Source organism: Physella acuta, unplaced genomic scaffold (genome assembly GCF_028476545.2).
Source record: "Physella acuta isolate Inbredline_101_S28 unplaced genomic scaffold, ASM2847654v3 ptg000972l, whole genome shotgun sequence".
NCBI lineage: Eukaryota > Metazoa > Mollusca > Gastropoda > Physidae > Physella > Physella acuta.
This window is the reverse complement of record NW_026732489.1, coordinates 287,445-313,350: the sequence shown is the minus strand read 5'-3', so window position 1 is coordinate 313,350 and position 25,906 is coordinate 287,445. Positions and strand designations below refer to the sequence as shown.

Below are 25,906 nucleotides of genomic sequence, written 5' to 3'. Positions count from 1 at the left end.
ATAGTGACATAATGTAACACTAGAGCTCCCTCACACCGAAAACACCTCCATGCACCTCCCCCCCACATTACTTAATATTTCTGGGACACCTCCATGCAATCCCTTTCAAACCCCACACACGATGACAGTTTATAGCAACAAAAATAAAGACAGAGAAATTCGCTTCTGTTCCGTCACTAGTACCCAGGTAAATAAAAGAGATAAATTAATATTTTAACAAACGGTGTCAGTTTTTTTCAGGAAAGGATAGCAGATATTAATAAACAGTTTCAAATGCTATAACATTGCTCTATATCACCAAACACTGTAACAGAATAAATACAAAACACCCCACCACCCCCTTCGTTGTAGATCATACTAAGTAAGTGCTTTTGTTTTTCTTGGTTTATTTCTGATTTTAGATTGGCTGAAGAAGTCAGGTGACCTTCATATTTTTCCCTACAAAGATAAGATTTAAGAATTATTTTGTTTACAATTGTGTCGATCTTTTGGGGGCTCGCGATGACGTTTTTAGGAAGCAAGTCTGACGTTATTGTTAGCAAAATGTAAATTATATATATATATATATATATATATATATATATATATATATATATATATATAAGCAAAAATAAATAAGGTCTGCAATAATTCGATAAGCTTAGATAGATTTGATGTCAATACAAACATTCAACTTCTAACCAATTCAAAATTTAGAAAACTTTCCTAAAAAAAAAAAAAATGTGTGTCTATTTGTTAACAGACGGTAATAAATGCACATTCAAAAAAACTTACGTTAATCCCAAAAACGAGATTTTCTACACCGTGCTGCATTCTACTAGACACACAAGAGCAGGACTGTCGCAGAATAAAATAATGATACTTTAATTGTATGACAGAGGACTTCACCATATCAATCAGATGATTGGCTTGATCGATAGAAATCGATACATAGATAACAGCAGACGTGTCGTCTGTTGAAAGAAATACGCGCCATGTTGTCCATGCTTCTGTGGTTTCATTTAATGGCCTTTGTTGTTTGATGCACTTTATGGGTGGGTGGAGATATCATATCAGGGGGGGGGGGGTGAAGGAGGTTACTAATTTTGGAAATAAAACAGGTGTCATTTCAACTAAGTCATGCCACTGTACCAAGTCATGTCGCTGTACTAAGTCATGATGTCACTGTAGTAACAAGTCATCCTATTATACCAAGTCAAGTCAATGTACCAACACGACAGACATTCACGTCATTTGTGTCGCAGTTCTCCTGAGCCCAGGGGCATCTTTCATAAGGGGACATAATCACGTAAGTTACCTATTAAATAGAGTAGTCTCCCGTTGATAGCTGAGAATTCACTCAAGATAACATTTTGTAAACTTGATGACATCATCTCGATGTGATAATAGACTCATTAAAAAATTTTCATTTTGTTAAAATTTCAATTTATCCTCATCTAACCTAATTTCTTCATTTTTTTGTGCTGCACGCATCACACTTCAATAAAAATAAAATAATTACTGCTTCTCATTTTAATTGATCAACAAATGATTGCATACAATTGTTTTAAAATTCGTTGAAGTTTTCAACTCACTAATAAATAAAACGGGTGCTAAAAATAGCTATCACATGATCATTCTAAAATTGTGGAGTTACAAAGATGGTTACACTGTACAGTGTTATGTATCAAATAAAACATCATTAACCAGCTTCAATGTTCACAAATCCAACAGCAAAAGACATTGCAGGCTGATTCAAGAACAAAATCGTTTGATCTTACAATAAGATGGTGGTTCCAGGTCAGAGGTCACACCATGTTACACCCTAACCTTGACCTTCCTGGACTGACAGCCTCCCAGCCAAACCCGTCTAATGTTTACAGAGCATTGTTATACCCCCCCCCCCCCTCCAATCAGGGGTAGTTGTATACAACATAAAACACAAACTTCCTATTCAGCAGTACTTTACAGTGTGGAGTCAACATCTTCATAAACAACAGGGGAAACAGCAGTTTGGTAAATATCAACAACATTGAATTATCAGATTTTCAACAAGGCTTATCAACAAGATTCAACAGTTAAAACATTAGTGACATGAAAAGTTGTATCAGGTACATTTCAAAAGTAACTTTCATCATTATTACAGCTAAGGAATTATTTTTACAATATTTTCCCTTTTAATAAGTTTTTATAATGCATCATTTTTCCCCCAGGAATTTTAGTTTTTTAATTTTTAGGTTTAATTAACAAAGATTTATTCAATGTACTCTGCCATTTAAAATATCTCACATGCAAAGATGAAAGAGTATTTGTTTCCTGAAATTTGTTCAAAAATTTAAAAAATCTATAAATATTAAGAAGTTTTTGGTTTGTTTCCTAAAGTTTGTTCCATATTTTTTAACATGTTAAAAATATCATCAACATTGGCTTTCAAGCTCAAGTACTGCTCCATCATCTTGGTGTCTGTGGACGCCATCTTGGACTTAAGCTCCTCCAGGGCTTCCTTCTCCCCCTCCACCTGCGTCACGTCTGCCTCGGTCACTGACTTCACCTTGGGTACCTCAATGTACCAGCGCTGAATGTCATTCTCCTTGTCAGAGGGACAGATGTAGCTGTAACAACACATTTAACTTTAGACGTAGCTGAAACAACACATTTAACTTTAGATGTAGCTGAAACAACACATTTAACTTTAGATGTAGCTGAAACAACACATTTAACTTTAGATGTAGCTGTAACAACACATTTAACTTTAGATGTAGCTGAAACAACACATTTAACTTTAGATGTAGCTGTAACAACACATTTAACTTTAGATGTAGCTGTAACAACACATTTAACTTTAGATGTAGCTGAAACAACACATTTTACTTTAGATGTAGCTGAAACAACACATTTAACTTTAGATGTAGCTGTAACAACACATTTAACTTTAGATTAACTTTAGATGTAGCTGAAACAACACATTTAACTTTAGATGTAGCTGAAACAACACATTTAACTTTAGATGTAGCTGAAACAACACATTTAACTTTAGATGTAGCTGTAACAACACATTTAACTTTAGATGTAGCTGTAACAACACATTTAACTTTAGATGTAGCTGAAACAACACATTTAACTTTAGATGTAGCTGAAACAACACATTTAACTTTAGATGTAGCTGTAACAACACATTTAACTTTAGATGTAGCTGAAACAACACATTTAACTTTAGATGTAGCTGTAACAACACATTTAACTTTAGATGTAGCTATAATAAGACATTTAAATTTCATTTACAAAATATTCTTTATAATATATTGATATTTTATCAATAATTCATAAAATGTGCAGTTAGCAAAAATAAAGTTACCCTTTAACAACCTTGACCTTACTAAACATGGGAAAGGTCAAAGGTAAACTTTTCTCAACATCAACACCAAGTTGGACAGACTCAATTCTCCAGGCCTGACGTTGTTTCTGTAGGGAAAAATATTTGAGAATTAGAGGTTGCTATGGTCACAAATATATGAGAATTAGAGGTTTCTACAAACACTTGAATAAACAATCAGAAATGAAAGTGGCTGAATAAATCTGGTCACCTGTTCATATTTTTGGCTTAAGTTAAAAAAATTGAACACTTGAAATGGCAAAGTGACCTCGGTCATGCTGTGTCAAGAGTTAGAGACTTCTATTGTCAATTATTTTTTTTTACAATGTTGTTTCGTCATACACTGTACCTCACAGATCATTGAAATGTTGGTCATACTCTCATACTATCTACCACAGAAAGCATAAGTTTTGCACTGTATGTCAGAAAACAAAACAACTTAATGTCTCTTGTAAGATTTGAATTTAACGAAACACATTTTTGGACGTACCCTAAGGATTTCTTGGTAGGAGTCATTCATCATGGCAATCAGCAGATTCAGTAAAACAATGGTGGCCAAGATCATGTAGATAACATACAGTATCTGTTGATAGAATATAAACAGTTAATCATGTAGATCACATACAGTATCTGTTGATAGAATATAAACAGTTAATAATGTAGATCACATACAGATTCTGTTGATAGGATTATAATCAGTTTATTATGTAGATTACATACAGTATATGTTGTTAGATTATAAACATTTAATCATGTAGATCATATACAGTATCTGTTGATAAAATTAATCAGTTTATTATGTAGATTACATACAGTATACATAGATTATAAACAGTTTATTATGTAGATCATATACAGTATCTGTTGATAGGATTATAATCAGTTTATTATATAGATCACATAAAGTATCTGAAAGAGTAAACCTTTATAACAAACAACATATTACATACATCAAACCGAAAGTCTAATCACTCAGTCTATAGTGAATTTCTATTTGATCCTCATCAAATACTTGTACAAGCTTACCTTGAGAAACAATGAACTTCTGTTAACACTAGTGAAACCATTCTCAACATCATCAGTCTCAAAAATGTAATCCATCCCAATGAGCATGTTGAACATGATGAAGACAGTGTAGATTGGGTTGGGATACAGGACAGCGATGTTGGCTGAAACTACACACACAAAGTGTGTCATTACATATTTAGTTGGTTAAGGTTGAAACTACACACACAAAGTGTGTCATTACATATTTAGTTGGTTAAGGCTGAAACTACACACACAAAGTGTGTCATTACATATTTAGTTGGTTAAGGTTGAAACTACACACACAAAGTGTGTCATTACATATTTAGTTGGCTGAGGTAGAAACTACACACACAAAGTGTGTCATTACATATTTAGTTGGTTAAGGTTGAAACTACACACACAAAGTGTGTCATTACATATTTAGTTGGTTAAGGTTGAAACTACACACACAAAGTGTGTCATTACATATTTAGTTGGTTAAGGTTGAAACTACACACACAAAGTGTGTCATTACATATTTAGTTGGTTAAGGTTGAAACTACACACACAAAGTGTGTCATTACATATTTAGTTGGTTAAGGTTGAAACTATACCCACACAAAATATTGATAATATATGAGTTTTTTCCCTTAATTTTTCAATTGTGATACAATGAGAAGAAAGAAAAAGGTTCTTAAAGGAAACTAATTAATTGATCAGTTTTAAAATTAATTAAAAAAAATTAACAAATAGTAATGAGAAAGACTTTGGTTAGGCTTACCTTGAAAGAGGGCATGGAAGGCAAATGAGAAAGCCAGCAGAACAAAGAGGTAGATAAACAAAAATTTGAACACATCTCTGATAATCATGATTTGAATCATTCGCCAAAAGTAGTTGATAACTTTAAATCCTCTGGTGAAAGCTATGGTGTACATCCAACCTAAGAAACAACATTATTACAATTATTTGAGTCCTGAAGTTGCTAAAACAAACGCAAACATTTGACAGTTTTAACAAATAGCCTAAAGTCTAGTCATGTGACTTTTTATGTTGTTACATATATTTCACTGTGAAATTCAAAAGCTTGGAACTTGCACACAAAATTTTATTTCAGACAACAGCTAGAGATAATAGTGAGATGCCTCATTCAAGTACAAGCAATTCACAATTTTGTTTTCAACACTATAGCATTGCTTGAATAACTAGTGATCTTAGTTTAATCAGAGAATTATTTCATTTTCTGCACAAGTATCAGTATTTTAGTAGAAAGTGGACAATATTTTATTCAACATTTGATTACTGTCATACAAGAAAAACAACACTCCTACACACAGTGCTAAAACTAGAAACGTAAACAACACACCTACACACAGTGCTAAAACTAGAAACGTAAACAACACACCTACACACAGTGCTAAAACTAGAAATGTAAACAACAAACCTACACACAGTGCTAAAACTAGAAACGTAAACAACACACCTACACACAGTGCTAAAACTAGACATGTAAACAACAAACCTATACACAGTGCTAAAACTAGAAATGTAAACAACACACATATACACAGTGCTAAAACTAGAAATGTAAACAACACACCTATACACAGTGCTAAAACTAGAAATGTAAACAACAAACCTATACACAGTGCTAAAACTAGAAATGTAAACAACAAACCTATACACAGTGCTAAACTAGAAATGTAAACAACACACCTATACACAGTGCTAAAACTAGACATGTAAACAACACACCTATACACAGTGCTAAAACTAGACATGTAAACAACAAACCTATACACAGTGCTAAAACTAGAAATGTAAACAACACCTATACACAGTGCTAAACTAGAAATGTAAACAACAAACCTATACACAGTGCTAAAACTAGAAATGTAAACACAACACACCTATACACAGTGCTAAAACTAGACATGTAAACAACAAACCTATACACAGTGCTAAAACTAGACATGTAAACAACACACAGTGGTAAAACTAGAAATGTAAACAACAAACCTATACACAGTGCTAAACTAGAAATGTAAACAACACACCTATACACAGTGCTAAACTAGAAATGTAAACAACAAACCTATACACAGTGCTAAAACTAAAAATGTAAACAACACACATATACACGGTGCTAAACTAGAAATGTAAACAACAAACCTATACACAGTGCTAAAACTAGAAATGTAAACAACACACCTATACACAGTGCTAAACTAGAAATGTAAACAACAAACCTATACACAGTGCTAAAACTAGAAATGTAAACAACACACCTATACACAGTGCTAAAACTAGATATGTAAACAACTAACCTATACACAGTGCTAAACTAGAAATGTAAACAACACACCTATACACAGTGCTAAAACTAGAAATGTAAACAACAAACCTATACACAGTGCTAAACTAGAAATGTAAACAACACACCTATACACAGTGCTAAAACTAGACATGTAAACAACACACCTATACACAGTGCTAAAACTAGACATGTAAACAACAAACCTATACACAGTGCTAAAACTAGAAATGTAAACAACACCTATACACAGTGCTAAACTAGAAATGTAAACAACAAACCTATACACAGTGCTAAAACTAGAAATGTAAACACAACACACCTATACACAGTGCTAAAACTAGACATGTAAACAACAAACCTATACACAGTGCTAAAACTAGACATGTAAACAACACACAGTGGTAAAACTAGAAATGTAAACAACAAACCTATACACAGTGCTAAACTAGAAATGTAAACAACACACCTATACACAGTGCTAAACTAGAAATGTAAACAACAAACCTATACACAGTGCTAAAACTAGAAATGTAAACAACACACATATACACAGTGCTAAACTAGAAATGTAAACAACAAACCTATACACAGTGCTAAAACTAGAAATGTAAACAACACACCTATACACAGTGCTAAACTAGAAATGTAAACAACAAACCTATACACAGTGCTAAAACTAGAAATGTAAACAACACACCTATACACAGTGCTAAAACTAGATATGTAAACAACTAACCTATACACAGTGCTAAACTAGAAATGTAAACAACAAACCTATACTATACACAGTGCTAAACTAGACATGTAAACAACAAACCTATACACAATGCTAAACTAGAAATGTAAACAACAAACCTATACACAATGCTAAACTAGAAATGTAAACAACAAACCTACACACAGTGCTAAACTAGAAATGTAAACAACACACCTATACACAGTGCTAAAACTAGAAATGTAAACAACAAACCTATACACAGTGCTATGGCCAGGAAATAATCCATGTAGGCATAGTCCACGGCATACGTTACAATCCATATGATGACAAATATGGAGTATATGAGGCCAACAATTAAAGACAAAAATGTGGTCAGTATGGTCAAGACTCCTTTCTGGGACAACTTTGACCTACAAATAAAAGTGGTGTCAGCCTCATAAGATCACTTAAATCTTATTAGTACTTAATTAGTATACCCTCATTATTCTGTGTCTTTTTTTTTTTATAAATCTATTAAAGACTCCATTTTTAAATCTGTTACTGACAATGTGCCTACTTAACCATTATTACTGATATAAAATAAAGTTTATTATTATAATTATTCTAATACCTAACAGACAACTCCCCCATACAACTTGACCATATGTCTTTACCTAACAGACAACTCCCCCATACAACACAACTTGACCATATGATATGCGTTGTAGAAGACGAAGAAGGCAGGTTCTAGTGGCACAATGATGTAGGTCACCAGTGTGGGGCCGTCGTTGGTCCTCTCTCCGGGGCTAGTCCTGCTGTTGTACAGGAGGGTCAGTCCTGACCAGCTGAAAATATACAGAGGGTCAGTCCTGGCTAACTGGAGACAGGGGGTCAGTCCTGGCTAACTGGAGACAGAGGGTCAGTCCTGGCTAACTGGAGACAGAGGGTCAATCCTGGCTAACTGGAGACAGAGGGTCAATCCTGGCTAACTGGAGACAGGGGGTCAGTCCTGGCTAACTGGAGACAGAGGGTCAGTCCTGGATAACTGGAGACAGAGTATGGCTAACTGGAGACAGAGGGTCAATCCTGGCTAACTGGAGACAGAGGGTCAGTCCTGGCTAACTAGAGACAGAGGGTCAGTCTTGGCTAACTGGAGACAGAGTATGGCTAACTGGAGACAGAGGGTCAATCCTGGCTAACTGGAGACAGAGTATGGCTAACCGGAGACAGAGGGTCAGTCCTGGCTAACTGGAGACAGGGGGTCAATCCTGGCTAACTGGAGACAGGGGGTCAGTCCTATCTAACAGGAAAAGTTTACAAATTTATCAAGATAACAAATCTACTTTAAAAATACCATGTTCTTTGAACATTTGATTAATAGTTTTAAAAAGAATTCCACAATGTATAAGCAATGATTTGTATGTGTAGCTACCTGAAGATACTCATGTAGATAATGTGGACGATCATCACTATAGCATAGGCCCAGGCAGCTACTGAGCTGTAGGCTGTCTCTATGTCACTGAAGGGCTGGAAAATTTAGAACAAGAGTTAGTGGGGTGGGGAATTTATAGTTGGTGGGGTGGGGAATTTATAGTTGGTGGGGTGGGGAATTTATAGTTGGTGGGGTGGGGAATTTATAGTTGGGGGGGGGGGGAATTTATAGTTTTTGGGGGGGGGGGGGGGCGGGGGGAATTTATAGTTGGTGGGGTGGGGAATTATAGTTAGTGGGGTGGGGGGAATTTACACAACTAGTGGGGTGGGGAATTTATAGTGGGGGGGGGGAATTTATAGTTGGTGGGGTGGGGAATTATAGTTAGTGGGGTGGGGGGAATTTACACAACAGTTAGTGGGGTGGGGAATTAATACAACATATTCTCACTGAAGTAAGTAAACACAGCATTGTTTTTAAACTGAACTAAAAAACTAAGCTAATGCTATTTTAATCAATTATTTACCTGAAGGTCAAGAACCTTAGCAGCATTTTCTGGCAAGTCAGAACCAGTGGCCAGGAGCCACTCTAAACATGAAGGTCTAGGAGAAACTGACCCTTGGTTCCACATACTGCCCAGCGTCCCATTTGTCCTGGGTGTAATGTTAGTGATGTCGTAGCGCAGATTTTTGCCAACCTACATGAACAGTAATTTTGTGTTAGAAATTGTTTTTACATCAAAAAGGTTTGTAATAACAAGCTTCATAGATGACTAAAGAGAAGAAAATAAAAAGATTTTCTTTAAATATACAATAATTCATAACTATAAACAAAAGTGTGGGTTGCTTATAAAACTTAAGTAACAGTATTAAATAGAGAATTCAGTGACTCATGCTTTTTATATGTTTATTTAAATAGTTGTGCATTAATATTTTAAAAAGAAAAACATTTTAATTTTTTTGTGCACACATAAGAACTTGTCATTATAAATGTTTTTTTTATTAAATACTTTTTAAATTATAATAAAGTTGAATCACTAAACTGAAAGCCATTGCATGCCAAATGAAAGCACAAATGTGTGTATAATAGGGCAAAAAATATTAGCAGGCTTCTTTATATAGCAATCTTTTATTATTTAAAAAAAAGGTATCCTTTATCTAATTATGTCAAAGTCTATGTCACATTTTATTGACACCAGATCTTGACCTACATGTCAAGTTTGAAATTTTGGAAATAAATTAGTTTGCTAGAAGTTTAGGAAATTTGCTTTCAAATTTAGACCCATGACAGACAAAGATGAAAGAATGACAGACAGAGATGAAAGAATGACAGACAGAGATGAAAGAATGACTGACAGAGATAAAAGAATGACAGACAGAGATGAAAGAATGACAGAGATAAAAGAATGACAGAGATAAAAGAATGACAGAGATGAAAGAATGACAGACAGAGATAAAAGAATGACAGACAGAGATAAAAGAATGACAGACAGAGATAAAAGAATGACAGACAGAGATAAAAGAATGACAGACAGATAAAAGAATGACAGACAGAGATAAAAGAATGACAGAGATAAAAGAATGACAGACAGAGATGAAAGAATGACAGACAGAGATGAAAGAATGACAGACAGAGATGAAATAATGACAGACAGAAGAATCAAGCTAAATAAAAGGTTGTAAAACCAGGAAAGTTGTGGGCATTCAACAACTGGGCATAAACCCACAGACTGACCTTAAAGACCAGCACGTCCTCCATGGTGACCAGTAAGAGAATGACATCACTGGCCCCAACCTTACAGGCGAAGTCCAGGACAGTCAGATCCTCCTTGTTGGGCCTCTCAGTGACCAGGGTTAAGATAGCTCTTCGTTTGATGTACAGGGACGACTGGAGCTCTTTGTTGTCTCCTAGCTTTAGGTTCTTCACTGCGCCGTACCACTGTAAAATTAATGTACTACTGTAACATCAACATAGTCAGATTAATGGACTACTGCAACCACAACATACAGTCAGATTAATGGACTATTAACAAACAGCTGAAGATAAAGAAATAGCAGGACAAGACAGCTGACCTGTGGTGTCCTGTCAATAGCAGGACAACAAAGGTACTAGAATCATGAGCTGACCTGTGGTGCCCTGTCCAGTATAGCTTGAATGATCTCCAGATAACGTGAGCTGTGTAGTGGGTCAGTCACGGTCAGGCTGGTCAGTATGTGTAGCACTGTGTTCCCCTTGTGGTCAGCCAATGAGATATCCGCACCAAACAAAATCAGACGTTTGACACTTGCCAAAAAACCTTCTCTGAATTTCATAAAATTATTGTATCATTAGGTACAGAGAGATGGATATCAATGACATAAAATAATTAAATTAGGAATTTATAATAAATTGCGTCTATTAATACAATACAACATCTGCTGTACAATTGACTTCTAAAAACATCTGCGGAACATTTGACCCCTAACCTGGCAGCTAAGTGCAAGCAGGTCTGCATCTTTTTGTTCTGGTGATTGATGTCACAGTCCCTCTTCATGGCGTCATAAATGTCCAGCATCATGTCCAGAACTTCTGGCTCTCCTGGTCTGAAGTTTTAAAATTTTGTTTTACAAATCACAAACTTTTTGAAAAAAAAAAACTTGTTTCAACAAGTTTGTGCATTGTAAAACAAAATTTTTGAAACAGTTGCAGAAAGAAAATTATTCACAAACTAGTATTTTTAATTGCACATCACTAAAAGAATGTGCTTCCATCAACAGCAGTTTCCATGGCAACAAGGATAAACAAAAGATTGAGTGTCAAAACTTACCTGACAGCCTCATGAAGAGCAATGTTGCCGTCTACATCTGCGTCCTTAAAGCGCACAAATCTAAACTCCCAGAGAACCTCTGGCCGAGCAAATTTTGCCGCGATGTGTAATGGGTTGTTTCCAAGACTGTTGAGATAATACAACAGATGACAGAGTTTAAAGATTGGCTACAGACAGGTACAAAAACTGGTTAACTGAACAACAAGGGACACAGTTTAATGTACAAAAACTGGTTTATTTAACAACAGGGGACACAGTTTAATGTACAAAAAAACTGGTTAACTGCAAAACTGCAACGCTATGCCATATAGGTTAACAACACATGGCACAGTTTAATGTACAAAATTTTTAACTCCAGACACATAGGTGAATTAAATGACAGAGACAACAGAGTGGGAGAGATGACAACCTTAATTTAGTGCTTAGACAGCTGCTGAAATATGATCTGATAACAACTAGAACTTTTAAACAAGTGATCTGATTATTTTTAAACATTTCAAAAATGTTTCTAAATTAAAATTTTCTACACCAAAAACATTGCCTCATATCGTCTAATAAAATTCTAAAACAAAAGACTCATAACAAAAATATTTTCTACTCCAAAAGATTGCCTCACTTGTCAGAAATGTTGAGACACTCCCAGGGATGTGTCTTGATGATGTAATCCATAAGCTTTGACACAGTTTGAGGCTGAATATGTTTGGAGTAGGCCGCAACATGTAGGGCTGTTTCACCTACACACAAACATGATATATTACAACAGTTTTAATAGTGACCCCAGTTGTCTTAATTATTTCTTGGCTAATTATGCTCTCACAATAATATTTTAGGGTATCAGTTTTGTAGGATTTGTTTGCGATTGAAATTATTTAACTAATTAGGCAGGTCATTGAACATGCTTGAATCAGTTACCCTGAGAATTTCTGATATTAGCCATTGCTTTGTACTGTATGAGCTCCATAATGACCTCGTGATGACCTTTCATACAAGCTTCATGTAGGGCTGTGTTCCCGTAGTTGTTTGTGCTGTCAATGTTTACCTGGGTGCGGATGGATCAGAACATAAAATAGAGATTAAAAGTCAGGTGAGATGGGCATAGATAGGAGATTAAAAGGGCAGGCGTGATGTCATGATAAGATTTTGAACCTAAACTCTCAAATTTCAAGTTTTGAAAAATACATTTCTTGATGGAATTAAAAAAGTATTAGTTAACTAAAACATCTGAGATAATTATTACCAACTGATGAAATTAACAAAAGGTTATTTAACTAAAACATCTGAGATAATCATTAACAACTGATGAAATTAACAAAAGGTTATTTAACTAAAACATCTGAGATAATTATTACCAATTGATGAAACTGTTTAATAACAGCTGGCTTATTGCTGATGGCAGCAAAATGCAAAAAATTATTCCCATTTTCATCTGCAGAATTAGCATCAATCTGAAGAATAGAAAAAACTACTTTAGACAATTTGTTAATCAAGTAAATCATGAACTAAACTTTTGAAACAATTAACAAAACTTGATCTGTTTTAACTAAACATTTCTACATCCATGAGCTCAAATCTTAAACCTCAAGCTGTTACATTGAGCTCAAATCTTAAAACACAAGCTGTTACCTTGAGCTCAAACAATAATTTCATCCTGTCTGTCTTACCTTGAGCTCAAACAATAATTTCATTCTGTCTTACCTTGAGCTCAAACAATAATTTCATTCTGTCTTACCTTAAGCTCAAACAATAATTTCATCCTGTCTTACCTTGAGCTCAAACAATAATTTCATCCTGTCTGTCTTACCTTGAGCTCAAACAATAATTTCATTCTGTCTTACCTTGAGCTCAAACAATAATTTCATTCTGTCTTACCTTGAGCTCAAACAATAATTTCATCCTGTCTTACCTTGAGCTCAAACAATAATTTCATCCTGTCTTACCTTGAGCTCAAACAATAATTTCATCCTGTCTGTCTTACCTTGAGCTCAAACAATAATTTCATTCTGTCTTACCTTGAGCTCAAACAATAATTTCATCCTGTCTTACCTTGAGCTCAAACAATAATTTCATCCTGTCTGTCTTACCTTGAGCTCAAACAATAATTTCATTCTGTCTTACCTTGAGCTCAAACAATAATTTCATTCTGTCTTACCTTGAGCTCAAACAATAATTTCATCCTGTCTTACCTTGAGCTCAAACAATAATTTCATCCTGTCTTACCTTGAGCTCAAACAATAATTTCATCCTGTCTGTCTTACCTTGAGCTCAAACAATAATTTCATTCTGTCTTACCTTGAGCTCAAACAATAATTTCATCCTGTCTTACCTTGAGCTCAAACAATAATTTCATTCTGTCTTACCTTGAGCTCAAACAATAATTTCATTCTGTCTTACCTTGAGCTCAAACAATAATTTCATCCTGTCTTACCTTGAGCTCAAACAATAATTTCATTCTGTCTTACCTTGAGCTCAAACAATAATTTCATTCTGTCTTACCTTGAGCTCAAACAATAATTTCATTCTGTCTTACCTTGAGCTCAAACAATAATTTCATCCTGTCTTACCTTGAGCTCAAACAATAATTTCATCCTGTCTTACCTTGAGCTCAAACAATAATTTCATCCTGTCTGTCTTACCTTGAGCTCAAACAATAATTTCATTCTGTCTTACCTTGAGCTCAAACAATAATTTCATCCTGTCTTACCTTGAGCTCAAACAATAATTTCATTCTGTCTTACCTTGAGCTCAAACAATAATTTCATCCTGTCTTACCTTGAGCTCAAACAATAATTTCATCCTGTCTTACCTTGAGCTCAAACAATAATTTCATCCTGTCTTACCTTGAGCTCAAACAATAATTTCATCCTGTCTGTGTTGCCAGCTGTAGCTGCCAGGTAGAGCAGAGAATTGACGCCAGATAAAGAATTTCTCCGGCCAAAATCAACGTCATCTGAAAGTAAGAAAAGAATCACTTTTTAAATATTTTTTTGAAAATGTAGGCCTGTCAACCAATCCCTTTGATGTATGACTAACTTACTGTCAACCAGTCCCTTTTGCTCCAGTGTTCGCTGATGTATGACCAGTAACTTTAAGATGGTGTCGCTTTAATGTATGACTAAAGTACTATCAACCAGTCCCTTTGATGTATGACTAACTTACTGTCAACCAGTCCCTTTTGCTCCAGTGTTCGCTGATGTATGACCAGTAACTTTAAGATGGTGTCGTTGTCGTTGCTGACAGCGTACGTCCAAACATCTTCTTCCATCAGGTTCTTATGGTTGACATTCGCCCCCAACTGCAGCTGATAGAAAATTGACACTTGAAATTGACATTTGAAATTGACATTTGAACTTACAAATAGGTCTTATTCTATTTGTGATTCTATACTTACAGGTTTCTACTTTATAAGAGCTTGAAGATAGGTAATTTTAGGAATCTTTCATAATTGCAAAATGATGGATAGGCTTACTAGCTTTAAAAGTGAATAGCTCAAACATGTTTTCTTGTTTAACATGTTAAGAAACTAGACATATAGCAGTAATTGTCAGTTCCATAAATGTAATTTGTAAAATTTTTTTTTAACTAACCAGAGTCTGTAAGGCTTTAGGCTGTCCATGTTTAGCAGTTAAAAATAAAGCTTATACTAACCAGTGTCTGTAAGGCTTTAGGCTGTCCATGTTTAGCAGTTAAAAATAAAGCTTACACTAACCAAGGTCTGTAAGGCTTTAGGCTGTCCATGTATAGCAGTTAAATTTTTTTTATACTAACCAGAGTCTTTAAGGCTTTAGGCTGTCCATGTTTAGCAGTTAAAAATAAAGCTTATACTAACCAGTGTCTGTAAGGCTTTAGGCTGTCCATGTTTAGCAGTTAAAAGTAGGGCTGTATCACCCCGCTCATCTGCTGCATCTATTTCTGCACCGCTGGCCACAAGAATCTGTTCAGATGTTTTTACATGTTTACTTCATACTTGCAGACAATCATCATTCATGAAATTAAAGTAGACCTATAATTCAGGGCATACTCACAATAAATTTTATATGAAAATTAAAAATGTGTTTTATTTAAGTATTAAGTATAGATATAGTCCTGTACAGGCTGTAGTAAATAGTGATTATGCAGTGAAATCCACATAGGCCTATAAATAGTATTACTAGATCGAGTAGATCTAACTATTAATTCATTATACTAGTTACTAGATCTAGATCTACTATTTTATTTTAGATCTAAAATCTAGATAACTAGATCTAGATAATATTAGATTTGTAGATATTAGATTCTAGACCAGAATTAATTAGAGATCTACTAGATATCTAGAATCTAGTATATTAAATCTTAGTCTTTAGTACTCTTTAGTAGATATCTCAACTCAATCTGTCTTCTAGACTAGATCTAGATTTCTAGATAGTAAAATAAGTAATAGACGGCTTTATAGATCCTAACTTTAAAAAAATAAATAAAATATGCAAGCCTGACGATAGTCATTTGACCAGGACAGGTTATATTTTTGCCGCCAATTATTTTTAACTTAGACTAGTCTCAAAATTGCGTTTTATGACCTAAAAATGCCAGAAAGCACACGAAGCATGCGTACTGGGTGAATTAATTGGAATACATTTTGTTGAATAACATAATTTTTAAATACGAAAATATTGCAATACTATCTATACTAGATTTGGTAATACAGAAGTAGATTCATATAATGGAAAACGTGTTGAATGGCCCTAACTAAATGATGACAAGACATAATATCCTCTCAGAAAAAAAATATTTCTAGATCTACATTTAATGTGAGGCTGCTTACACGCGTGGGACACAACAAATATTTATAGATCTAGGTTTTCCTCATTTTTGTTCAATCATGGCATGGAAAGGTGGTAGAGCACACGACTGGTAATTCAAAATTCCCAAAATAAGTATTCCTTCCCCCCCCCCCCCTTTGAAGTCTGTTGTCCGGCTTCTCTTACCCCCTCCTCCCTCCTCACAAAGACATACAAACACACTGCCCCCCCCCCCCCTCCGGATTTATATATGGAAGCCGGCAGTATAAGCATGTTGTTATTATCACATTTGGTCAAACTTCTACCTACCTCAATTATTTTAGAAAATCCCTCTCTCCCTGCGTGGTGTATTGGCCTCTCCCCTCCTCTGATGGCAAAATTTGGATCTGCCTTAAACTCTAACAAAATCGGCACTATGTCTACAAATCCTAAAGCGCAGGCCAAAACAATGGGAGCGACTAATCCAAGCTTTCTAGTTTGGCTCACATTTGCATGGCCTTCCCTGGCCAGTATATCAACAGTTTCCGTGTGCCCGTAGCGCACCGCCCAGTACAAAGCCGTAGAACCTTTGTCGTTCTCCACACTCGGGAGAGCTCCTAGTTTCAACAAAGCTCGAACCGTCTCTCTGTGCCCCCAACGTGAAGCCCATAGCAAAGACGTGTCGTTTTTAGCATTAACATGATTCACATCAACTCCTTGTGCAATAATATAATCTACTATTTCAGTGAACCCGTAATAAGCTGCCAAGTGTAAACAGGGGAACGTCCTTGGCCTTTGACCTATAATCTCCACTGGTGTTTCCTGATTTAGCAATGCCAAACGTTTTTGAACCGTTGAAATTTTCCCCAAAAGAGTTTTCAAAAGGCCCATATTATTTTGTTCGACAACTTGATGCAAAACATTTTTCTTGCCAACAATATTCGAGACGTCCACTTCAAACGCCTGCTGTATCAAGTCCTCGTCTGCGTGCTCAAGGACAGCGTTAACGAGGTCAGTGCTCTTTAGCTCCACGGCCAAATGTAAAATATTTTGGCTGTTGACTGGATCCAACAAAGCTTTACTGAACAGTTTGTTGCTGATGGAGATTTTTGTGATCGCGGCCTTAAAGGCAGCCACGCCACTGGAGATGGCATCTGTGAAAGATGGATAAAATATATTTTAGGTATTCGGTTATTTTGTACGATGGACTTTCAATCAACATTACTTATATCAACATTTAGAGTCATTAAACAAGAAGTCAGTTACCTGTTAACTCCGCCCACAAAACTTCTTTCCCGATGTGTGTACGTTTTCTTGCTATGCCAGATTGGATCCGCTTGGATGCTGACGTTGGTCTGTTGCCTTCCTTGGAATTTTCTAGAATTTCGTTCAGTAGCTTGGCTGGTATCTCGAGGGTCTCGGGGACTCGTGCCTAGGGGGACGAGAAAATAGAGTCAGGCAGGTGTAGGGCGTGTGACAGATATCTTGCAGATATCATAGAGACATCCCACAGTGGGCGTAGCAACACTTATGCTGTGTAGATGTTATGTTGAAGGCTCGCAGACCTTGTAGGACCCTAAACTTAGATATTCTACCTTACCCGTTCTGTAACCACCCCCCTCCCCCCCCCCCCCCAGTGTTGTTCTTCCTCTACTACAAATTACTCCATTTCCCCTAAAGACATTACCCCCCCCCCCCCCCTTAAAGACATTACCTGTCTACTTTCTCTGAGTGCCACAAAGTCTCCGTCTTCTGACGCGTCTCCCGCTTTGGATGTCATTGCTGATGTGAAAAAATGACAGTGGCATCATATATTAGTGTCAGAGAAAACAGTCCATTTTAAAATATGATAGTGGCATCATATATTAGTGTCAGAGAAAACAGACCATTTAAAAATATGACAGTGGCATCATATATTAGTGTCAGAGAAAACAGACCATTTAAAAATATGACAGTGGCATCATATATTAGTGTCAGAGAAAACAGACCATTTAAAAATATGACAGTGGCATCATATATTAGTGTCAGAGAAAACAGACCATTTTTAAAAATTACTGTGGCATCATAAAATATTAGTTTTAGAGAAAACAGTCCATTTTAAAATATGCGAGTTGCAAATTAAAATCTTTTTTCAATTTGCCCTAATAGCCGACATTCCTTGCGTTTGTTTTTTAAATAGTTTTTTCTCCCAAAGTTTTGACATAATTTGTATTTCAAAATGTTTTTAAAAGACGTTTATTCACTTACCCGCTTTGTGGATAGAAAGTCTGTCACTCAGTACAATTATAAATTATGAATGTTACAACACGTGTGTTTGCATGTTATAATTAGTAGTCCAATTAATTAAGCCACAATAGGTGCCAAGACAAGCCGCGCTAAAATGGTAACATAAAATGTAACATTGGATCCCACGCGTGCATTAGTGTAGACTTAGTTTTTACATTCTTCAATTCACGAGCGTATAATATTAGCTATTATGTTGGTTATTTTTAGAACCTTGGTCATGATTTGCACCATATTATAAACTATTTTTTCTGTGTCAATAGTGCGTGGCAGCAACGTTCAATGCCACTTCAAACAGGTTTATTCAGGCTGTCGTGTATTTTGTCAACTCGGTTGACTTGGGACCCCGAGGCTATGAACATTGTATGGAAGTGTTCGTGTGTATGTGTGTATGTGCGTGTGTATGTGCGTGTGTATATGTGTATGTGCGTCCGTGCGTGTGAGTATGTGTAGCGCCCTGTACATTGAACTCCCGCGTTTTTCTTCCATCTCGTGCAAGTAAAGGGAAATCACGCAAACCTTTCAATAAAACAAAAGGAAGTTGAGTTGTCCCTACAATGATTGGTGTTTAGAGCCAGTATTGACATGCGCACTTAAAGTGTGTGACGTATGGGCTGGTGGTCACACAACAGTTGCTATGGCCGTTGGTGAAACTTTTCAATCGCGGACCAGCTGTGGGAGAAAGTTGTGGACCGTGGACCAGCCGTGGGAGAAAGTTGTGGACCAGCCGTGGGAGAAAGTTGTGGACCGTGGACCAGCCGTGGGAGAAAGTTGTGGACCGTGGACCAGCCGTGGGAGAAAGTTGTGGACCGTGGACCAGCCGTGGGAGAAAGTTGTGGACCAGCCGTGGGAGAAAGTTGTGGACCAGCCGTGGGTGAAAGTTGTGGACCAGCCGTGGGAGAAAGTTGTGGACGAGCCGAGGGAGAAAGTTGTGGACCGTGGACCAGCCGTGGGAGAAAGTTGTGGACCGTGGACCAGCCGTGGGAGAAAGTTGTGGACCGTGGACCAGCCGTGGGAGAAAGTTGTGGACCAGCCGTGGGTGAAAGTTGTGGACCAGCCGTGGGAGAAAGTTGTGGACCAGCCGTGGGAGAAAGTTGTGGACCAGCCGGGGGAGAAAGTTGTGGACCAGCCGTGGGAGAAAGTTATGGACCGTGGACCAGCCGTGGGAGAAAGTTGTGGACCGTGGACCAGCCGTGGGAGAAAGTTGTGGACCGTGGACCAGCCGTGGGAGAAAGTTGTGGACCGTGGACCAGCCGTGGGAGAAAGTTGTGGACCAGCCGTGGGAGAAAGTTGTGGACCAGCCGTGGGTGAAAGTTGTGGACCAGCCGTGGGAGAAAGTTGTGGACGAGCCGAGGGAGAAAGTTGTGGACCGTGGACCAGCCGTGGGAGAAAGTTGTGGACCAGCCGTGGGAGAAAGTTGTGGACCAGCCGTGGGAGAAAGTTGTGGACCAGCCGTGGGAGAAAGTTGTGGACCGTGGACCAGCCGTGGGAGAAAGTTGTGGACCAGCCGTGGGAGAAAGTTGTGGACCAGCCGTGGGTGAAAGTTGTGGACCGTGGACCAGCCGTGGGAGAAAGTTGTGGACCGTGGACCAGCCGTGGGAGAAAGTTGTGGACCATGGACCAGCCGTGGGAGAAAGTTGTGGACCGTGGACCAGCCGTGGGAGAAAGTTGTGGACCGTGGACCAGCCGTGGGAGAAAGTTGTGGACCAGCCGTAGGAGAAAGTTGTGGACCGTGGACCAGCCGTGGGAGAAAGTTGTGGACCGTGGACCAGCCGTGGGAGAAAGTTGTGGACCGTGGACCAGCCGTGGGAGAAAGTTGTGGACCAGCCGTGGGAGAAAGTTGTGGACCAGCCGTGGGTGAAAGTTGTGGACCGTGGACCAGCCGTGGGAGAAAGTTGTGGACCGTGGACCAGCCGTGGGAGAAAGTTGTGGACCATGGACCAGCCGTGGGAGAAAGTTGTGGACCGTGGACCAGCCGTGGGAGAAAGTTGTGGACCGTGGACCAGCCGTGGGAGAAAGTTGTGGACCAGCCGTGGGAGAAAGTTGTGGACCGTGGACCAGCTGTGGGAGAAAGTTGTGGACCAGCCGTGGGTGAAAGTTGTGGACCGTGGACCAGCCGTGGGAGAAAGTTGTGGACCGTGGACCAGCCGTGGGAGAAAGTTGTGGACCGTGGACCAGCCGTGGGAGAAAGTTGTGGACCGTGGACCAGCCGTGGGAGAAAGTTGTGGACCGTGGACCAGCCGTGGGAGAAAGTTGTGGACCAGCCGTGGGAGAAAGTTGTGGACAGTGGACCAGCCGTGGGAGAAAGTTGTGGACCAGCCGTGGGAGAAAGTTGTGGACCAGCCCTGGGAGAAAGTTGTGGACCAGCCGTGGGAGAAAGTTGTGGACCAGCCGTGGGAGAAAGTTGTGGACCAGCTGTGGGAGAAAGTTGTGGACCGTGGACCAGCCGTGGGAGAAAGTTGTGGACCAGCCGGGGGAGAAAGTTGTGGATCAGCCGTGGGAGAAAGTTGTGGACCAGCCGTGGGAGAAAGTTGTGGACCAGCCGTGGGAGAAAGTTGTGGACCAGCCGTGGGAGAAAGTTGTGGACCAGCCGTGGGAGAAAGTTGTGGACCGTGGACCAGCTGTGGGAGAAAGTTGTGGACCAGCCGTGGGAGAAAGTTGTGGACCAGCCGTGGGAGAAAGTTGTGGACCGTGGACCAGCCGTGGGAGAAAGTTGTGGACCAGCCGTGGGAGAAAGTTGTGGACCAGCCGTGGGAGAAAGTTGTGGACCAGCCGTGGGAGAAAGTTGTGGACCGTGGACCAGCCGTGGGAGAAAGTTGTGGACCGTGGACCAGCCGTAGGAGAAAGTTGTGGACCGTGGACCAGCCGTAGGAGAAAGTTGTGGACCAGCCGTGGGAGAAAGTTGTGGACCGTGGACCAGCCGTGGGAGAAAGTTGTGGACCAGCCGTGGGAGAAAGTTGTGGACCAGCCGTGGGAGAAAGTTGTGGACCGTGGACCAGCCGTGGGAGAAAGTTGTGGACCAGCCGTGGGAGAAAGTTGTGGACCAGCCGTGGGAGAAAGTTGTGGACCAGCCGTGGGAGAAAGTTGTGGACCAGCCGTGGGAGAAAGTTGTGGACTAGCCGTGGGAGAAAGTTGTGGACCAGCCGTGGGAGAAAGTTGTGGACCAGCCGTGGGAGAAAGTTGTGGACCAGCCGTGGGAGAAAGTTGTGGACCAGCCGTGGGAGAAAGTTGTGGACCAGCCGTGGGAGAAAGTTGTGGACCGTGGACCAGCCGTAGGAGAAAGTTGTGGACCGTGGACCAGCCGTGGGAGAAAGTTGTGGACCGTGGACCAGCCGTAGGAGAAAGTTGTGGACCGTGGACCAGCCGTAGGAGAAAGTTGTGGACCAGCCGTGGGAGAAAGTTGTGGACCAGCCGTGGGAGAAAGTTGTGGACCGTGGACCAGCCGTAGGAGAAAGTTGTGGACCAGCCGTGGGAGAAAGTTGTGGACCGTGGACCAGCCGTGGGAGAAAGTTGTGGACCAGCCGTGGGAGAAAGTTGTGGACCAGCCGTGGGAGAAAGTTGTGGACCAGCCGTGGGAGAAAGTTGTGGACCGTGGACCAGCCGTGGGAGAAAGTTGTGGACCAGCCGTAGGAGAAAGTTGTGGACCGTGGACCAGCCGTGGGAGAAAGTTGTGGACCAGCCGTGGGAGAAAGTTGTGGACCGTTGACCAGCCGTGGGAGAAAGTTGTGGACCGTGGACCAGCCGTAGGAGAAAGTTGTGGACCGTGGACCAGCCGTGGGAGAAAGTTGTGGACCAGCCGTGGGAGAAAGTTGTGGACCGTGGACCAGCCGTGGGAGAAAGTTGTGGACCAGCCGTGGGAGAAAGTTGTGGACCGTGGACCAGCCGTAGGAGAAAGTTGTGGACCAGCCGTGGGAGAAAGTTGTGGACCGTGGACCAGCCGTGGGAGAAAGTCGTGGACCAGCCGTGGGAGAAAGTTGTGGACCAGCTGTGGAAGAAAGTTGTGGACCGTGGACCAGCCGTGGGAGAAAGTTGTGGACCAGCCGTCGGAGAAAGTTGTGGACCAGCCGTGGGAGAAAGTTGTGGACCAGCTGTGGGAGAAAGTTGTGGACCGTGGACCAGCCGTGGGAGAAAGTTGTGGACCAGCCGTGGGAGAAAGTTGTGGACCAGCCGTGGGAGAAAGTTGTGGACCATGGACCAGCTGTGGGAGAAAGTTGTGGACCAGCCGTGGGTGAAAGTTGTGGACCGTGGACCAGCCGTGGGAGAAAGTTGTGGACCGTGGACCAGCCGTGGGAGAAAGTTGTGGACCAGCCGTGGGAGAAAGTTGTGGACCAGCCGTGGGAGAAAGTTGTGGACCATGGACCAGCTGTGGGAGAAAGTTGTGGACCAGCCGTGGGTGAAAGTTATGGACCGTGGACCAGCCGTGGGAGAAAGTTGTGGACCAGCCGTGGGAGAAAGTTGTGGACCAGCCGTGGGAGAAAGTTGTGGACCAGCTGTGGGAGAAAGTTGTGGACCAGCTGTGGGAGAAAGTTGTGGACCAGCCGTGGGAGAAAGTTGTGGACCAGCCGTGGGAGAAAGTTGTGGACCAGCTGTGGGAGAAAGTTGTGGACCGTGGACCAGCCGTGGGAGAAAGTTGTGGACCAGCCGTGGGAGAAAGTTGTGGACCAGCCGTGGGAGAAAGTTGTGGACCAGCCGTGTGAGAAAGTTGTGGACTAGCCGTGGGAGAAAGTTGTGGACCAGCCGTGGGAGAAAGTTGTGGACCAGCCGTGGGAGAAAGTTGTGGACCATGGACCAGCTGTGGGAGAAAGTTGTGGACCGTGGACCAGCCGTGGGAGAAAGTTGTGGACCGTGGACCAGCCGTGGGAGAAAGTTGTGGACCAGCCGTGGGAGAAAGTTGTGGACCAGCCGTGGGAGAAAGTTGTGGACCATGGACCAGCTGTGGGAGAAAGTTGTGGACCAGCCGTGGGTGAAAGTTATGGACCGTGGACCAGCCGTGGGAGAAAGTTGTGGACCAGCCGTGGGAGAAAGTTGTGGACCAGCCGTGGGAGAAAGTTGTGGACCAGCTGTGGGAGAAAGTTGTGGACCGTGGACCAGCCGTGGGAGAAAGTTGTGGACCAGCCGTGGGAGAAAGTTGTGGACCAGCCGTGGGAAAAAGTTGTGGACCAGCCGTGGGAGAAAGTTGTGGACCGTGGACCAGCCGTGGGAGAAAGTTGTGGACCGTGGACCAGCCGTGGGAGAAAGTTGTGGACCGTGGACCAGCCGTGGGAGAAAGTTGTGGACCAGCCGTGGGAGAAAGTTGTGGACCGTGGACCAGCCGTGGGAGAAAGTTGTGGACCAGCCGTGGGAGAAAGTTGTGGACCCTGGACCAGCCGTGGGAGAAAGTTGTGGACCGTGGACCAGCCGTGGGAGAAAGTTGTGGACCGTGGACCAGCCGTGGGAGAAAGTTGTGGACCAGCCGTGGGAGAAAGTTGTGGACCAGCTGTGGGAGAAAGTTGTGGACCGTGGACCAGCCGTGGGAGAAAGTTGTGGACCAGCCGTGGGAGAAAGTTGTGGACCAGCCGTGGGAGAAAGTTGTGGACCAGCCGTGGGAGAAAGTTGTGGACCAGCCGTGGGAGAAAGTTGTGGACCGTGGACCAGTCGTGGGAGAAAGTTGTGGACCAGCCGTGGGAGAAAGTTGTGGACCGTGGACCAGCCGTGGGAGAAAGTTGTGGACCAGCCGTGGGAGAAAGTTGTGGACCGTGGACCAGCCTTGGGGAGAAAGTTGTGGACCAGCCTGTACAGAGGTGCCACTTTATTTTAAAAGAACACCAATCTCCACCCACTGTCCCACAATTCACTTTCCTTTACTCCACCAAGCCTGATTGTTTACATTTCTTACAGGCCCGCTGTGAATTTTTAAAAGTAAAAGGCTGCGAGTGGAAAATCAATAGCAATTGAGTATCGATACATTGATTCTGAGTTTATTTAGGCCAACAACCGACATGTTGTGTTTAAATGGTAGCCATGGTGTTGAGGGAGATCGACAATGCGATCATTCGATTACCTTTTAAAACTCAATAGATACTCATTGTTCGATTCCACTGATCGACGTCGAAGTACACATGTTTTCTTTGTTCTCAAGTTTCAAGTTTCATGAAGCTATATGAACAGAGTTTCTTCCAGGCATCTCTTCGGGGGGGGCGAAGCCCCCCCGAAAATTTTTTACCGCCCCCCCCCCCCCCGAAGGAAATGAAATTTATATAATTTATATAGAAAATATATACTTTTAACAGTGTCCGCCCCCCCGAAGAAAGTTTACCGCCCCCCCGAAGATTTCAAATGCCCCCCGGAGAAAAAAGTCTGGAAGAAACACTGTATATGAAGTTGACCATCAAAAAGACATGAACGGCGGATATTTAAAAACTGTAGGCCTACCCATAATTGTGATGGATCGAAAGTCTTAACTGTCTCACGAGTTCTATTTGCTTAGATTAATGATTAATGATATAAAAATAAACTTCCACTTCTCTAGCTTAAGTAATTTTTTCTTTAACTGTGTACATTATTTACTTGAGACTCTGTTTAGTTCAGGTTTGTTTACAAAATAATTCAGACATAAATTTTCAATTGTCCCGTTTTGTAATTCTTTCATAACTAGAATCTAGTCTAAAAATAATTTAAACTTTTTCACCTGTAAAGTTGTGTCTTACCTTATGAAAAATTAATATCAGCCCCAAAGTTCACACGCTGTGTCTGACAATAGATTAGCCTCCAACACATCCAACTTTACTTGCGAACATTCAGACTTCATTCAGTCCGTAGACAGACAAAAACTAGTCCTTTCATTTGGGAAATTTAAAATTAAGAAGTCACCCTAGACAAGACGGTCTAAGAATGCGACGAAATCTGGCCGATTTGTGCGACTACGGCCAAGCTGGTTTCTGTTTTAGTTACACAATGGTGAGTGGACCATAACGGCGAATTGATCTAGCGTAGACTAAATCATTCAGCCGATCAATGCTGATCAATAGCCTTACCAGTAGTTATTGATTATAGGGGGAGGGTGTGGTAGGGCTCCACAGATAGATTATTCAATTTCTTTGGCACCCAAACCTATCACGTGACATCCACTCGAGGTCGTTGATTCGTGTCAACAATTGAACTTGGTTCAATTAATTATATTATTAAATACACGAACGGAGGGGGCGGGGGTGGCGGAGATAAAATACCGAACCAACACTTTGCTTAAAACTAGGGCAGTAGGTCTACACAGGAAGATTTTTAAAG

At 40.5% G+C, this 25,906-nt stretch overlaps 1 protein-coding gene across 1 annotated transcript; it reads right to left on the bottom strand.

Moving 5' to 3' along the window:
- Nucleotides 1–1,898: 1,898 nt before the first annotated feature.
- Nucleotides 1,899–25,510, bottom strand: LOC131954096 (uncharacterized). The gene is made up of 24 exons (XM_059317618.1): nucleotides 25,330–25,510; nucleotides 18,075–18,142; nucleotides 17,627–17,792; nucleotides 16,691–17,514; nucleotides 15,433–15,537; nucleotides 14,759–14,904; nucleotides 14,641–14,705; nucleotides 14,444–14,553; nucleotides 12,956–13,051; nucleotides 12,519–12,645; nucleotides 12,223–12,340; nucleotides 11,607–11,732; nucleotides 11,266–11,382; nucleotides 10,927–11,101; nucleotides 10,535–10,738; nucleotides 9,327–9,497; nucleotides 8,804–8,898; nucleotides 8,046–8,216; nucleotides 7,645–7,802; nucleotides 5,142–5,300; nucleotides 4,379–4,527; nucleotides 3,843–3,935; nucleotides 3,335–3,441; nucleotides 1,899–2,591 (listed from the first exon to the last, which is right to left on the bottom strand). The coding sequence occupies exons 2-24, from the start codon at nucleotides 18,138–18,140 to the stop codon at nucleotides 2,333–2,335; spliced, it is 3,807 nt and encodes a 1,268-aa protein (XP_059173601.1). The 5' UTR covers nucleotides 18,141–18,142; nucleotides 25,330–25,510; the 3' UTR covers nucleotides 1,899–2,332.
- Nucleotides 25,511–25,906: the final 396 nt, after the last annotated feature.